Source organism: Vulpes lagopus, chromosome 2, assembly GCF_018345385.1.
Source record: "Vulpes lagopus strain Blue_001 chromosome 2, ASM1834538v1, whole genome shotgun sequence".
Classification (NCBI taxonomy): Eukaryota; Metazoa; Chordata; class Mammalia; order Carnivora; family Canidae; genus Vulpes; species Vulpes lagopus.
Genome location: NC_054825.1, coordinates 156,975,588 through 156,993,289, shown reverse-complemented (window position 1 = coordinate 156,993,289; position 17,702 = coordinate 156,975,588). Strand labels below are relative to the sequence as shown.

General features: G+C 46.9%; 1 protein-coding gene across 1 annotated transcript in view; it reads left to right on the top strand.

The window, feature by feature from the left end:
- Window positions 1–828: 828 nt before the first annotated feature.
- Window positions 829–17,702, top strand: part of LOC121478581 — a 34,891-nt gene continuing 18,017 nt past the window's right edge. The window contains 4 exon segments of the mRNA XM_041733683.1: window positions 829–1,337; window positions 1,653–1,761; window positions 3,467–3,934; window positions 12,402–12,490. Coding sequence (XP_041589617.1) covers window positions 3,565–3,934; window positions 12,402–12,490 — 459 coding nt within the window. The 5' untranslated portion in view covers window positions 829–1,337; window positions 1,653–1,761; window positions 3,467–3,564.

Below are 17,702 nucleotides of genomic sequence, written 5' to 3'. Positions count from 1 at the left end.
TAAATATGAGACACACTAATACTAAAAACCTTGTTATGAAATTCAAGTCTAGCTGTGGCTCTTGTATTATTTATTGGCTAAACCTGGCCATTCCTATTCTAGGACATACTCCATTAAAATAGACATATCTTAAACTTTTTTTTTTTTAAGATTTTATTTATTTATTCATGAGAGACACAGAGAGAGAGAAAGAGAGGCAGAGACACAGGCAGAGGGAGAAGCAGGCTCCACGCAGGGAGCCCGACGTGGGACTCGATCCCAGGACCCCGGGATCACGCCCTGGGCCGAAGGCAGACGCTGAACCACTGAGCCACTCAGGCGTCCCTAAAATAGACATATCTTAAAATATGTTAACATAGTCAACGTGAGACTGTTCTGTAGTAAAGCAGACACACACGCACTGTAAACGACGAATTTCCGGCCTGCGGCCGGCCAGCTCCCACAAAGCCGGGGCCTTACAGCAGCGCTCAGGCAGCCCCACCCACTCTCCTTCCTCACCCCGCTCCAACGCGGCGTGCCCCTTTGCCATGGCGACCGAAGCAGTCCGAGGTAATTCGGAGGCACTGCGGGGGCGAAGGACCATCCCAGGCCGCTTCCGATTGGCCAGCGAAGCCCGGTCTTTACTACTCCGCCCCCACGCCGGGGAGTCCCACGACGCGTGACGCTCCGGAACAACACTGCGCGACTCTCTGGGCCAATGGCGGCCTCCCGCGGCGCGCGGGGTTCTGGGAGTTGTAGTCCGCGCCGCAGCGGCTGGACTCGCTCGCCTGCCGAGGCGCCGCCATGATGGAGCGGCCCTGGCCGGAGCGGATCCCGCGCGCGGTGAGTCCGCCGCGGCCCGTCCGGCCGTCCCGCCGTCCCGCCGCTTGTCCCTCGTCCGTCAGTGCCTTCGTCGGGCTTGGCCGGCCGGGGGAAGAGACCGTGGGGGCGGGCCAAGGGCGCCAGAGTCGGCGGGCGCTGGCCGGGATCGCGTTAGAGGAAGCGCGGGTGGAGACGAATCCGGGCTCGGGCAGGAGGCGCATCCCGAGGCCAGCCGCGGGGCCGAGCCGGGTCAGGGAAGCCGTCGCGGGGCCCCAAGGTCCCTGGGGATGAGGGAGATGGGCGAGCCTCGCAGGCCACGCGGGGGGACTGAGGTGGAGGTGGGCAGGGGCCCGGGGCGCGCTGTCCCGCTTGGCGGCATCTCCCCTCCCTGTCAGCCGAGGCAGGAAACCTCTCCACCCACGCTTTTCGACTCCAGACCCCACCCCAGGCCTTTCCCAGCTTCCCCACCCCCCCGCCCCAATCCGGCCGCCAGAACCTGACCCAGTGTCAGCGGCACATCTCTGTGTCATCCGCAGGTAAGCCTGGCCTGCCCACGTGGCTTTGAGTCCTGCCAGTGACACTCATAGACCCCCTAGCATCAATCCAGGTTACCCCCAGAATGGATCTCCAGGACCCCGAAACCACGGCACTGTCCATGTAGGCTTCAGGCCCTACCGTCCCCCCAACACACAACTTCCCGGCGTCCTCATCAGCCAGGGGTCCACATTTGGTCCAGACCCCACAGGAGGACATCGTTCCCCCAACTTGGGCCTCAGACACCCGCCGTAGCCTTAGGTGCCTTCAACTAGGAGCCCCCCTTGGCCCCTTCTAAATCCCCCCCATCATCTCAGCTTCTCCCCACATAGACTTCATCCCAGGACCCTGGAGGGTGCTGAGGGGCTGCAGTTCTTCACCCTGGAGTCTGCCTGGGGCGCACTTCCCTGCTCACCGGAGAGAAGGGTAAGGTCTGAGATCCCAGAGCACAAGGACTGCTTGAATCCGTGGAGCTGCCAAACGAGCCCTTTTACTTTTTCAGAAGTACACATGTGAAAGTGTTACTACAGCATAAGAGTATTTTTGCCTGTGGTCTCAACAGGGGTGACGGAGCTTGTAAATGCCCAGTCAGGCCAGCGGAATCAAGAAGCAGGCGGGAAGACTGCTGGCAGGGCACAGCCCTCGTGAGTCGCCCTCCCTGCTTTTGTACACCTTTCCTTTCTTCCTGATTGTAAAACCCACACACGTGCACATGAAAAGTTCTCCAGAGGATCAAGAAGGAAAAAGTCACATGGAATACTCCTCCACTTTTCACTTGTCATAAGCATTTCCCATGTCATTAAAAATCCTTCCTAAATGTTTTTGTTCTTTTTTTTTTTTTTTTCATGTTGAAGGTCACACATGATCAAAATACCATTTAGGGGAGATTAAGAGAAGTATAAAGAACATAGCATATGGCTGGCTACCTTGGGCCTCTCCCAGTGGCCCTTTTTGGGACCCTCATATATCATTTCACATCCCACTTTCCCCTGTACCTCATATCATCCATATGTCATGTGTGCTTCCCTTGCGTATGTTATGTTACTGTGTATTTTGCAGTCAAATTCTCCACCATGTGATGGGAGTGTAATTGATCTTACCAAGCTTAACTGTTGGGCACTTTTGTTGTGATTCTTGGTGCCTAAATCTTTGTCCCAATTGCAGATAAATTCCATAGCATGAGAACTTCCAGAATGATCTTGATATACAAGCTGCCACTTTGCTTTCCAGAAAGGTCGTGCCAGTTTGTACCTTCACTACTGGATCAGCACAGAGTACAAGTATAGAAAAAAATCTCATTTTAATTTTTACAACTTTAACATTTTCAAAATTTTCTTCAGTTACATGTTCAGCGTAGGAAGCTTGGAAAATGCACAAAATGCTATTTTTTTCCACTGCCCTTCCCACTTTCCCTCTGCTTTTAAAGTCTCTACCCCCTTGTCCTCAACTACCTCCTCCCTCAGCCTTAACTTAGTAGAAAAGGCAAGAAAGACAGCATAGCCAGGCAGAGGGCCTCTATTGCACTATTACGTAGCATATCTGGCTGGGTCTAGTTCCTTATTTCAAGTGCTCAGGAGCCACATAATACAGCTGGTGGCTACCAAACTGGATGATATAGATGGAGAGCATTTCCGACCCCATAGGAAGTTCTGCTGGACAGTGCTGGTTACTCCACCAAGGCAGGAATCCTATTCCCTTGGATGCTCAGGAAACTGTTAATGACTAAATAAATGAAGGAGGGAGATGTACACTAAGCTAAGTAAGGAAATGAGATCTGTTCCCGATCAGGTAAGAGTCATGAAGACAGCACAGTGAAGATGAGATAAGTGTGACAGCCTGAGCCAGAGCATGGTGGCATCCTGCTGTGGTGACAGCTGAGCTGGGATCAACATCAGAGAGGAGTATGGGTGGGAACAGTGGGTAAGGCTCTGTGGTGACCAGTTCCTTGTCTTCAACACAATGTAGCCCATGAGGGTCATATGGAAGATTAGGTCAGAATGAGATGGGGAGGGCTCAGGTCAGCATCTTGGTAACTGGGGGTCAGGGCAAGGAGGTGGGGAGCTGGGGGGAGTCCTGAGCAGGTGGGGGCCACCATCTGATGTGGCCACTTTGCGCCTGCCCCTCTCTGCAGGCCACTGACTGCTGACTGCATCTGCCTGCTGCTACCTGTGTTTGGAGCTGCTGGGACTGTCCTGGGATCCAGCCTGCTTGCCCTCTGAGGCCGGAGAGATGCTCCCATTGGCCAAAGCCCTTGCCTCCCCCAGGAGTCCCCAGACTTCATCTCTGGGGGAGCAGGACAGGGCTTCTCAGCTGGCCAGCCCCGGAGATGCTGAGGCCTGGCGCCTGCGTTTCCGACAGTTCCAGTACCGCGTGGCAGGTGGGCCACACCGTGCACTGGGCCAGCTCTGGATGCTGTGCCGCCAGTGGCTGCGGCCTGAGGCGCACTCCAAGGAGCAAATGCTGGAGTTGCTGGTGCTGGAGCAGTTCCTGGGTGCGCTGCCCAGCAAGATGAGGACCTGGGTGCAGTCGCAGGGTCCTCGCACCTGCAGAGAGGCCGCTAGCCTGGTGGAGGACCTCACACAGATGTCGCAGCAGGAAGGTGAGGGGACGGGCCTCACCCCTAAGAGCGAGTGGCTGCCGGTTGGGGGGAGCAGATGCCGGGTTTGGGTTCTGGCCAGTTCTGGCCCGGTGCCCAAGGATGGCGCTTCTTTTTCCTTTTGGACTCAGAGTGTCGCATCCACCCAGCCCTGCTCCCACCCCCCACACACACACCCGCTCCTGTCCCGTTCCCTCTCCCGATCAGCAGCGCCCAGGCCATCCGCGCAAACCTCTACCCTGCACATGTCCTGCCAGTGCACATTGTCTTCTCACACACCTGTGTTTTTGTTGTACATAAATGTCATTGTGCTGCACGTCTCTGTCTGCCTCACTTCTCTCGCTCAGTTGGTAATTGAGGATTTCTCCATTTTACCATGTGTCCATCTGGCCTGTGGCTTCGCATTTGTCTGCTCTCCCTCAAGAGGACCCCAAATGAGGTGCTGTGGACCACGCCCCCACCCCAGGCCCTGTCCAGAAATCCCAGAGCTTGCCCGTTTCTCTCCTGCATCCAGTCCCAGAGGCCCAGGGGCCAGTTGTGGGGACTCATGCCTGGGTCCGCAGCTGTCACAGAACGGGTGTTGGTGAGAACTCAACAGAGGAGTCTTATGTAGCTGCAGGGTCTGCAGGCAGAGCTGACACTGCCTCTCTACTTTGGCTCCCCTCTCTCCTTCAGGGGCTCTGTCCTCATGCCTTCTTGCCCCTGTAACCCTGTGTAGAACTGTCATCTCCCCAGGCTCCCTCACTCCTAGTAATGTCAACAGAAGTGCAGACCCCCATCACAACATCTGTTGGAGGTCAACCCTCAGGGCCTGGCTTGGGTGCTGTGATCAGAATGTCTTCAGGCCCTAGCTGCAGAAAAGCCTTGAAATCTAAAGAAAGTTTTCTCGGGTCTCCATACTGCCCGCAGGGAAGTTGGCCGACATGCCCAGGAAAGTTTTGCATGTCACATTTTGCAAAGGCAAGAGCATTGTCCAAGTTGGAAGGCACTGGATGGCATAATGGAGTCTTGTTCCCAGGTTCCTGTGGAATCATGAAGACGTGCAAGGCAGATAAAGTGGCTCTTGGAACTCACTGTTCCAGGGACTAAGGGGCCTACAAGTTTTTACATCTGGCCCTTGGTGGACCCATGCACACCCTAGCGCCTCAAGTTAGGAGGCCCAGGCTGGCATTAATGCTTCACTGTTGCCATCTTGAGGTTCCCTATAATTTTTTAGCAAAGGGATCTTGTACGTGTTTTACATGGGGCCAACTTGTGGTCCTGTGGACAGTGAGGCAGTTGGAGCAGCAGGTGACTGGACCTGATGAGGCATCTCTACCTCTCACATGAATGCCTGGAAGTCAGGGACACAAGCAGGAGGCATCTGCATGCTGCTGCCTCAAGATTGGGCTTCATTCCTTAGGAAGGAAAGCTCCCAGGGGGTGAGGAGTGGGAAGGGGTAGGATGAGATGTGCACTGAGGGAAGGAAGCCTGGGGCTTGGCTAGAGCAGGGCTGTGGGCCAGGTGCCTGAAGCCCAGATAGAATCCAGCAGGAGCCTGGCTCTCCTCTTTTCTGGGTGGCCCTCTGGAGTCACTATGGTGCAAGCGCAGGGGGAAGATAGACCCAATATTTCCACTTGGAAGTCCCTGATGGCTGGTGTCTGGAAAAATAACTGAATAGGTCTCTTAGTCCATGATATATCCCTCCCTCCGGCCCAGCATTGAACCTGGGTGCCAAAGAGTGTTGTGATCACTACAGCCTATTTATTGATAGTGATGCTCTTGGGCACAAGAGGGAGAGTACTGGGAGAAAGAGTGTGTACACCTGGGGCTCCACCTTTATTGGGCCTGACTAGGGTCTCCGAGGTATACTCTTTATTGGCTAACTTAAAGCAGAAGAGTGGGAATTAGGATGGAGAAGGGAGAATTTGGTCGCCCAAACTGTCAGTTATCAAGACCACCCAAGGCTTCCTGAATGAGGGACCTCCATGAGTGGGGGCAGCCCAATTCCTTATCTTTTTTTTAAAAGATTTTATTTATTTATTCATAGAGACAAAGAGAGGCAGAGACACAGGCAGAGGGAGAAGCAGGCTCCATGCAGAGAGCGACGTGGGACTCAATCCAGGGTCTCCAGGATCACGCCCTGGGCTGCAGGCGGCCCTAAACCGCTGCGCCACCGGGGCTGCCCTCTCATCTTTTTTTTTTTAAAGATTTTATTTATTTATTCATAAAAGACACACACACACACACACACACAGAGGCAGAGACACAGGCAGAGGGAGAAGCAGGCTCCATGCAGGGAGCCTGATGTGGGACTCGATCCCAGGACTCCAGGATCATGCCCCTGGGCCCAAGGCAGGTACTAAACCGCTGGGGCCACCCAGGGATCCCCTTATCTGTTGTTGTTGTTTTTTTTTTTCGTGTGTGTGTGTGTGTGTGTGTGTGTGTGTGAGTGGCTGTGTCATACAGCAGAAATTGTTTATTCCAGATGGAGGTCTTTGAAATGGATGCCTCAGCAATCAAAAGGTTGTTAGGCTCAGCTCTCTGCTCTTCCCACACTCATCATCCTATTCTCTAACCACACAGCAGCAGAGGGTCAGCTCCTCCCATGCCAGCCCTGCAGTGGATCCCTGTCCTGGCTATGTACCTTTATCATCTGCCTCCAGGGCCTCACCTCCCTATAGCCCTGCAGCCTTGGCCCTCACTGGGTGCAGGGGTAGCCAGCTCATCATCTAGACCTAGCTCAGATATCCATATCCTCTGAGAGGCTACCACACAGGACCCTACTTGTGTTCTCCAGGGTCCTCATCCCTCTGTGATATTTATAGCGTTTATCCTTTCCTTGCATGTCTGTTCTCTGTCCTAGTTTATATGAGCTTCACATAAACTTCTTGCAGAGCAAGAGTTCTGCATCCACCTTCCATGGTTTCTGGACAGTGGGTAGTACCAGATGCCTAGTGGGTGCACAGCCAATACAGAAGGGAAGGGGTGGGTGAACAGAATTAGCAGGAAGAACCAAGGTTGGGTGTTTGGCAACTAGCAGGCACTAGTTGGGTATACTGTACAAACTAAGGGTGCAACTTTATTCTTTTGCATGTGGCTTACCAATTGTCCCATCACCACTGTTGAAAACACCCTTCTTTCCCCTACTGAATGGTTCTGGTATTTGGCCATGCATATATATGGGTTTAGTTTAGGACTCTCAATTCTTTCCCATTCTATATGTCTATCTTTATGCCAACACTGTAGCTCTGTAGTAAGCTTTGAAATCAGGGCATATGTGTCTTCCAACTCTGTCCTATTTTAGGATTGTTTGGGCTCTTCTGGGTCCCTTGGAATTCCATATAAATATTAGGACAAGCTTTTCTATTTCTGCAAAAAGAAGAGAAAATGGCTTTTGATAGGGATTGCATTGGACCTGTAGATCACTAAGAGTGTTGCCCTCTTAATGATATTAAGTCTTCCATTCCATGAACACAATGTATTTATTAATAACAATAATTAATAATAATGTTATTTTTAAAATTTTTCTTTAACTCATTTCAGTAATAGTTTTCCAGTTTTCAGTGTACAAGTCTTGTATCTCTCAGGCTAAATTTATTCCTAAGTATCTTATTCTTTTTGATTCTGTAAGTAAAATTGATTCTTTCATTGTAAATGAAATTTTTTGTGCTTCCTTTTTGGGTTGTTCATTGATGTTTTATAGAAACACAACTAATTTTTATGTGTTGATATTGTACTATGTAACTTTGCTGAATTCACTTATTAGCTCATGCCATCTGTGAATAGGGATAATTTTTCTTTTTCCTTTCCAATTTATTTATTTTTTAACAGATTTTATTTTCAGGTAATCTCTACCCCCAAGGTGGGGCTTGAACTCACAATCTCATCTTCCTTTCCAGTTTAGATGACTTTCTTTCTCTTGCCTAGTTGCTCTTGCTAGAACTTCCAGTACAACGTTGAATAGAAGTGGTAAAAGCAAACATCCTTGCCTTATTCTTTATTGGAAGTAAGTTTTCAGTCCCTCATAATTATGATATTTTGACCATTAGAGGGCATTAGATTACAACAAATGGTTTTTCTGTCAATTGAGATGATCATGTGGTCTATTAATATGGTGCATCACGTAGCTTGATTTTGATGTCTTGAACCACATGACAGTTTGATTATAGTGTGTCTCAGTGTGGATCTCTTTGAGTTCATCTTATTGAGAGTTTGTTCAGCTTCTTTGAATGTGTAGATTCAAATATTTCATGTATTTTAGGAAGTTTCCAACCATTGTTTTTTTTTTTCAAATATTTTGTCTCTGTCTTCTCCTTTCGGAATTCCCATTATATGTCTGTTGGTGGATTTTATGTGTCCCACAAATACCTTAGGCCGTGTTCATTTTTCTTCTACTCTGCAGACTATAATTTTAATTGACCTATCTTCAAACTTACTGGTCCTTTTCTCTGCCAGTTTAAATCTGAGGTTAAACCCCTCTAGCAAATTTTTCATTTTAGTTATTGTACTTCTCTGCTCCAGGATTTCTATTTGGTTCCTTTATATAATTTCTCCTTGATATCCTTTATTTGTTTTTTTTTTTTTAATTCATTCATTAGAGACACAGAGAAAGGCAGAGACATAGGCAGAGGGAGAAGCAGGCTCCATGCAGGAAGCCCGATGTGGGACTTGATCAGGATCATGCCCTGGGCTGAAGGTGGCACTAAACCCCTGAGCCACTTGGGCTGCCCTCCTTTATTTGTTGAGAACATCATTCTCCTGATTTTTTATAGCTCTTTGTTCATGGATTCCTTTAGCTCTTTGAAGTTATTTAAGACAGTTGATTTAAAATCTTTGTCTAGTAAGTCCAGTGTCTGGGCTTCTTCATGGACAGTTTCCATTCATTTCTTCTTATTCCTGTAAATGAGATATACTTTCTTGGGTCTTTGCATGCCTCTTAATTTGTTGTTGGGAACTGGGTATTTTTAATATTTGATAATATAACGTGATAACTCTGGAGATCAGATCTCTTCCCTCCCCAGGGCTGGTTTATGCTGCTTACTGTGGGTTGTAATTGTTTATTTTGGAAACTTACTTCTTTCTTTCTTTCTTTCTTTCTTTCTTTCTTTCTTTCTTTCTTTCTTTCTCTTTCTTTCTTTCTTCTTTCTTTCTTTCTTTTTTTAATTTTTATTTATTTATGATAGTCACAGAGAGAGAGAGAGAGAGGCAGAGACACAGGCAGAGGGAGAAGCAGGCTCCATGCACCGGGAGCCCGACATGGGATTCAATCCTCAGTCTCCAGGATCACGCCCTGGGCCAAAGGCAGGTGCCAAACCGCTGGGCCACCCAGGGATCCCTCTTCTTTTCCTTTCCTTTCCTTTCCTTTCCTTTCCTTTCCTTTCCTTTCCTTTCCTTTCCTTTCCTTTCCTTTCCTTTCCTTTCCTCTTTCCTTTCCTCTTTTTTTTTTTTTAATTTATTTATGATAGTCACAGAGAGAGAAAGAGAGAGGCAGAGACACAGGCAGAGGGAGAAGCAGGCTCCATGTACCGGGAGCCCGATGTGGGATTCGATCCCGGGTCTCCAGGATCGCGCCCTGGGCCAAAGGTAGGCGCCAAACCGCTGCGCCACCCAGGGATCCCTCCTTTCCTCTTTCCTTTCCTCTTTCCTTTCCTCTTTTCTTTCTTTCTTTCTTTCTTTCTTTCTTTCTTTCTTTCTTTCTTTCTTTCTTTCTTTCTTTTTCTTTCTTTTAAATATTTTATTTATTGGGATGCCTGGGTGGCTTAGTTGGTTAAGTGTCTGCCTTTGGCTTAGGTCATGATCTCAGGGTCCTCGGATTGAGCCCCACATTAAGCTCTCTGCTCAGTGGTGAGTCTGCTTCTCCCACTCCCTCTGTGATCTCTTTAAGAGAGATAGAGAGAGTAAGAGAGCACACAAATGTGGTGGGAAGGGGGAGAGGGAGAGGGAGCAGCAGACTCCCTGCTGAGCAGGAAGCCTGATGCAGCGCTCCATCCCAGGACCCCAGGATCATGACCTGAGTAGAAGGCAGATGCTTAACCAACAGAGCCACCCAGGTGCCCTATTTTGGAAACTTATCTAAACTATTCTTGTAAATACTACATTCTTTGTTGTGTGTTCTCACTAAAGTTTCTGTTTCATTAATTTAGTGGCTACCTAGTGATATGCCAGAACTTTCCTTAAATGCATGGAGCCAACAAAACTCTCCTCATCTTTGTAGGTTGGCTCTGAATTGAGGTACTCCTTCAATGCTTAGCCTCTCCATATACAACTCTCCTGAGCCTTCACTTCCGGGTTACGGGGGGCCTAAAGATCAATCAGAGATGAAAGCTTGGGAACTTTTCATGTTTTCTACTATGTGTTTAGCCCTGATTATATGAATGGCCTGCTAGACTCCCCAGTAAAAGCCCTTATTCCCACATGTACCTCTTTCTCCAGCCTCTTCTTTCCTAGGCTTCTTGGTCTCTCTGCTGCTTGCTCCATCTGTTATCCCTGCTTCAGGTGGTTGTGGCTAGTATATGCCTTATTTATTTATTTATTTATTTATTTATTTATTTATTTATTTTTAGTATATGCCTTTAAATGCTTTTGACAAATGCTGCTCTAGAGGCCACTCCAGTCCTGAAGGTTCTGAGAGGGCATAACAAAGGTAAACCCCTGAACCAATCCTTCAGGGAGTCACCAGACAGGTCGCCAGACAAACATGCAAATGTAATGCTTTGGGAACAAGATCTGCCCCCTGTGGCTTCAGCAAGCCATACCAGTTCCACGGACTGTCATCCACACAGCCCCTCCTACCTGTGGAATGGGGCTGGTAGGCAGGTAAGTAAAAATGCCACAACACCTTCTGGTTGAAATTTAATAGCTTCTTTTTTCATTAAGCATTCCCTCCTCCTTGTAAGTTCTTGTTTTTTTGTTTTTTATCAGATTCAAGTTCCCAAAAGTTATCTCTAAAAATTTTTTCAGAGATAAAGGCTGGCTAATTGTTGTTTCAGTAGAGATATTGATTTTGAGAGCTCCCTACTCTGCCATTTTTGGTGATGTTACCTTCCTGTTTGCTTTTAAAAATAATGTTATTGAAACATAGTTCCCATACCATATAATTCACCCATTTAAAAATATACAATTCAGTGATTTTTAGTATATTCACAGAGTTGTGCAACCATCATCACCACCTAATTCCTGAACATTTTGTTCGCCACAAAAGGAAACCTCAGACCATTAGCAGTCACTCCCCATTCTCCTCTCTCCCCCAGTCCCTGTAGCTTTCCCCCAGATCACTAATCTACTTTTTGTCTTTATGGATTTGCCTGTTCTGTACATTTCATATAAATGAAGTCATATGTGGCCTGTTGTGTCTGGCTTCTCTCACTTAGCATAAGGTTCTCAAGGTTCATCTATGTTGTAAAATCTATCAGTACTTCATTCTTTTTATGGCTGAAAAATATTCCATTGTATGGATATACCAGTTTGTTCCTTCATTCACCATTTGATGGACCTTTGGGTTTCCACTTTTTGGCTATGATGAACAATGCTATGAACATTCACATACATATATTTGTGTGGACATATTTTCATTACTCTTGGGAACACCTAAGGAGGCGAAGTGCTGGGTCATATGGTAACTCAACATATAACTTTTTGAAGAACTGTCAAAGTGCCTTCCAAAACAACTGTTTGCTTTTTATATGATACTTTTTCAGCCTATAAAAGTGTATGGAAAATATTATAATGAACACGCATATAACTTCCATGAAGCCATCTCAGAGCCTAACCTCCTGAAAGGCAGCTTTAGGTTATTTAGAGAAATGACACACTGTGGAGTTCACTGGGTCAATAGTGCAGGTCTCCTCCACATTCCTCTTGCTCTCCCTGCTGCCCCAGAGGGGGGAAAGGCCTTGAATTTCTCATTGCATGTGCATGTTTGTCCTTTTCCCTCTTATTTTGTAACAGTGTATGGCTCTGTTTCCCATGTCCTAAACCTATAAATGGTGTGCCTTTGTAACTGCTATCCTGCCCTGGCTTTTGTCCAGGGCAATATGTTCTACAATATGTTCTGTGGTAGATCCATGGGGCCTTGCTTCAACCATCTTTGCTACCTTACTGCATTCCACTTCAGAAAGATTCCAGTTGTGGGATGAGACCCCTTTCCAGGCTTTCCGAGTTAATCGGTGCTGCAGGAAATGTCCTCATGGGCCTCTCAGGGGCACAAATGGGCGTAGAGTGTTAGGTGAGAAGATCTGTCCTCAGCTGCCTCTTATGTTACCATGGCCTCATGCCTGGCAGCCATGGAAAGGTCTGGATCAGGAGGATGGGGCTGCAGTTAGAAGCTTGTTGGAAGATAAAGGCAGTGGCATACTATTGCTCTTGCCTTGGCCTTACTGGGGTTCTTCAGAGATGCTCCTGGGATGTGCTATCCTCCTTGTGCAGGAAATCTGGGGATTTGGGGGCTCTGAGTCATACAGGCCTCTCACCATCCCTTTCTCCCGCCCAGTTCTGGTATCTCTCACCGACCACCAGGACAGGAGCATCAGCGAGGAGGAAGACGGGAAGAGCCTGAGGTCCCAGAAAGACCCATCCCAGGTGAGCCCAGGGCCCCTGGCTCCATGCTCCTACATCCCTGGGGCACCATGAACATCAGTGCTGTGACAGGTTGAAGGACATCCCATCCAAGCTCTGTGCAAGGCTCTCCCCCAAATTCCCAGGAAGCCTGAACTCCACACCTCCAACCTATCCCACAAATCCCAACATTTGCTGCAGCTCAGTGCTGGGCAAAATACAGTTAGTAGGACTGTGATCTTCTGCAGACCCCCTAGACATCATCTTCATCTCCCTCCACCCAGGTCATCTGCCAGTCCTTTACCAGTCAGCAGCCAGATGCTGAGGTCCCCATCCTCGTATATAATCCACAACTGCATGCTGAGTATATCAAAAGATTTCCAGTGCTGCCACTCCAGGTGCTACCACACAGAAGCTTGGGTGTCCTGGCTCAGATCCCATCCGTAGTATTAGTATCTGTAGTAGTGTTGTACCTGAGAACACTGTGGATTCTTGGAGAGGCTGGGAAAGACTCCAAGAGGGCATCCCCAACAGCAAGATCTGTTTTTGCAAAGGGCCCAAGTGAGAGGGGATCATGGTTTATGTCAAGGACCAAGGGAAACTTGGTATGGCTAGAGCTCACAGAGTGATGGGGAAAGGCCCCCAGCAGGGACTGGAGTGATTAAAACAGATTTGTTAACAGGTAAAACACAAAATAAACAAAAACCAAACCACATTCCCTTCCCTCTGGCATCAAGTAGATTCACAGCACCTTATTCTCACCTCCCATCACCTCTGTGACCTCCCCCTTCTTCAGACCACAAGCCCCTCTGTCTCCCACTAATTTGCCACTCTCTCGAATGTTTAACCCCCAACTCTAAACCCCTGTCAGGATCTTCATCCCCTGCACATCACTGTCAGTCTGGGTGTCCTTGAGACATCCTACCTCTCAGTTGGGGTCGTGTGGCCTTCCTCATGACCTATACTGCCATCTTCCCCTCCCATGTGCCTCCACACCATTCGCGAGCAACCTCAAAGCATCTGTGGCTTCCTTTTATTTTCTATGTCCATGCTCAGAGAGCATAAGGACAGGAGGCATGTGCTTCCCTTTTAAAAATGGGAATTTTACAATGAGCACATGGAAAGATGCTGAAGATCACTAGCCATCAGGGAAATGCAAATTAAAACCATGATGAGATATCACTGCACACCTACTGCAATGGCTAAAAGTAGAAAGAGGGACAGCACCACGTGCTGGCAAGGGTGTGGAGAAACTGGAACTGTTTCATTGCTGATAGGAATGCAAAGTGGTAAAATCAATTTAGAAAATGGTTTGGTTGTTTCTTACAAAGTTAAGTATAAACATGATGTATGACCTAGCAATCCCACTTCTGGGATAGGATGTTTACCCAGATGAAACAAACATTTATGTTCCTACAAAAACCTGTACACAAATATTCATAGCAGCTTTGTTTGTAGTAGCCCAAAACTGGAAACAAGCCACATACCTGTGTGATTGGATAAACAATCATTTATCCTGCACACCATGGAATACTACCCAGCAATATCATGGAAGAAACTCTTGATTCACACACAACTTGGATGGATCTGAAGGGCACTGTGCTGTCAAAACAGTTAATCTCGAAAGGTACATGCTATGAAATCCCATTTATATGACATTCTTAAAAAGACAAAATGATGGCCACAGAGAATAGATCAGTGGTTTCCAGGCAAGAGTTCTGGGCAGAGGGAGAATGTGAGTAGACAGAGGTAGCATGAAAGAGTTTTCCCTGGGTGGTGGAACCATTCTGGTCCTAATTGTGGTAGTAGTTTCACGAATCTATATATGTGCTAAAATTCCAGACCTGGACATGAACGCACTCACACACACACACACACTCTTATATAATTAAAATTAAGAAAAATGAAGGAACTACTAAAAAGTGATAATATTTTCCATCAAGCCAAAGTCTAGTCGGTTCTTTGTCCCCAGAGACCACCCCTCCTTATGATGCTGGGGTCTGGTATCATTTTGAAGTTTTCTGATTTGCATGGCCAGTTTTTGAAAGACCCACTAGTTTGTATTCTGTTTCTTCTCTGGCTACTATGTTCTGCCTGGAGGCCATTTTCATTCTTTACTTAATTAATAACAACAGAAAAAAGACATCTAAACAAAAGCATGAGACAAAAGATAATACACCCACTGCTCTGCAGAAGAGCTCATCCCACCAAAGAAACACCCGTATACCTTTGTTGCTATCAACAGCAGATCACCTCCATCCTTGAATTCACCTGCATGAATTTCTCTATCTCTGTCCTGCTATGGCTGGGAGAAAAAAAAGTTATTCTTAATTATCTTGTTTTAGGCTTGCAAGAGGAAATATCTTCTTATAAAAATTTTTATTGTGGAAAACCAAACACACACACCATGTGGTAGGCTGAATAATGCTCCCACCACCCCCCTTTGCCCCACCAAACGTTCCTGTCCTCGTCCCTAGAACCTGGGAATGTTACCTTAGGTGGAAAAAGGGGCTTTTTGCACGTGTACTTAAGGTAGGAACATGAGAAAAAACTACCCTGGTTTATCTGATTGGATTCCAGATGTAATCACGAGAGTCCTTATAAGAGGGAGGTAGAGGGAGGTTTAATACACAAGGCAGGACAGTGACCTGGGCACAGAGGCAATAAAGATGGAGGAAGGGCCAAAAGGCAAAGAATATGGGTGTGTCGAACACCAATAAAAAGTAAATTTATTATTTAAAAAATATGGGTGTGTCTAGAAGCTGAGAAAAGCCCAGGAAACAAATTCTCCCATGGAGCCTTCAGAAGGAATGAGCCTTGGTGGACACTAACTTTAGCTCAGAGAAATTGATTTCAGACTTCTAGCCTTCAGAGCTATAAGAGAAATTTGGGTTTTCAGCCACTAAGTTTCTCATGATTTGCTATAGCAGCCACGGGAAACTAGTACACTACATACACCAAAGTAGAGAGAATAGACTAATGGACCCAGGGTTGTAGTAGGACTTCTGTGGGCCCTAAGAATGTTTGTCCCATAAGAATTATATCAAAGTTATACTCATGAACTTCCACAAAATAGTAAGTTATATTTTATGACCATTTGGTATAAAGATGAACATATTCCAGGCTGGAGTAATCACTATATTCATTTTTTTTTCTGGCTGATTTTAAAAGACATTAAAACATTATTGCAAGAAACTCCTTTCTCCAAAAAGTTTCATGGGCCCTGGGCACTATTTCTGGCACATGATGAAGTCAGCCCCAGATGGGCCGTTAAGTGCTTGACACATAGCCAGGCTTGTTGATGGAAAGCTCTCTTCCATCCTGGACTCTCCCCTTAGAAATCACAGATATGCTCACTCGCCATTTCCATGCATTGCAAGTAGAGCTTGGCCTTCAAGGACTTTACCCCCCCCCCCCAATTATATCTATGTTTTTATTTTTATTTTTTTATTTTTATTTTATTTAAATTTTTAATTTATTATTTATGATAGTCACACACAGAGAGAGAGAGAGAGAGAGAGGCAGAGACACAGGCAGAGGGAGAAGCAGGCTCCATGCACCAGGAGCCCGACGTGGGATTTGATCCCAGGTCTCCAGGATCGCACCCTGGGCCAAAGGCAGGCGCCAAACCGCTGCGCCACCCAGGGATCCCATATTTTTATTTTTTTATTGATATATAATTGATGTGGAACATTATGTTAGGTATATAACATAATGATTCAATATATGTATATATTGTGAAATGATCAACTACAGTAAGTCTACTTAACATCTAGAGTTAACAAATATTTTTTCTTGTGATGAGAATTGTGAGATTTGCTCCCTCAGCAACTTTTAAATACACAATACAGTATTATTAACTATAGTTTCTAAGCAGTACATTATAGGCCTAGGACTTACTTGTTTGACAATGGGAGGTTTGTACCTTTTGACCCCTTCATCTATTATAGCCACACCCACACACCCACACACCCCTGGCAAACTACCAACACTCTTTTTTTAGACATCAACCCAGCTCTACTGCCTCAACTAAAATCATTAACAGTAATCCCTCATCAGCAGTAAATGGCTGGTTGGCATTCACATTTCCCATTGTTCTTCTTTTCTTTTTCTTGGCTGGTTAGATGACAGATGTGGGTCCCCACATCCCACTCACTGCCCTGCACTGTGCCTGGAATGATCAGAGCCCTGGTCAAAAGGACTTTGGGGGACATTTTTTGTATTTGGAGCTATAGAGAAGGCTCAGAAATGTCCTGGTTTCTGTGCCTGGCCCAAGTGTGTTTGTAATTTTCAGACGTCTCTGGATGGTGGCCCATGCTTCCAAGTCAGGGGAATTAACATGCCCCTTACCACCACACACACAAACATACACACACAGGTCCAGAGCCTCCCCTCTCAACCCCTCCACCCTCCATTGTCATGGTCACACTTTGATGACCAGTGAGACCTGGAGCCCCCACCCCCCACTGCTCATAACCTTCTGGGGGGCTTGTTCTTAGGGACAATGCAGCTGTGAGGGGCAGTTCAGAACCTCACAAGTGATATTGACCTCAGTCCTTACATAGGGCCCAGTGCTCTCTTGTTGCTATAAAATCATCAGTGGTATTCAAGTAAGGATGTACTATTCAGGGCTTTCCACGGAAACAAATCAGTAGGATTTATATAGACACATATAGAGAGACATATTAAAAGGAACTAGCTCACATGATTATGGAGGTCAAGGAGCCCCTGATTTGCTGTCTGCAAGCTAGAGAACACCAAAAAGCTGTCTCCAGGGCAGGGAGCTCCATCTCAAGCCCAAAGGTCTAAAGACCACAGGAATCTCAGTCTCAGTCCAAGTCCAAAGCCCAAGAATCAAGAGGGGTTCAATGTCTGAGGGCTGAAGGTGCCTGTCCCAGTTCAAGCAGAGCACAAATGCACCCTTCTGACTTTGTGTTCAATTTGGGCCCTCCACAGTTTGGGTGATGCCCACCCACATTGGTAAGGATGATCTTTACTCAGACTGACGGTATAAATGCTAGTCTTCCCTGGAGACACCCCCACAGATACCAGAAATGAAATTTTACCAGCTACTGGGCCATCCCTTAGCTCAGTCACATTGACTTCTAGAATTAACCATCACAAAGAGGACTTGCGTTTTCATATTGCACAGGGGGGCCCTTGAATTATTTCTCCAGTCCTAGTAACAGCCCACTGGGAATGTGCATTTGGGGTGTTAAAATTAAATACAAAATAG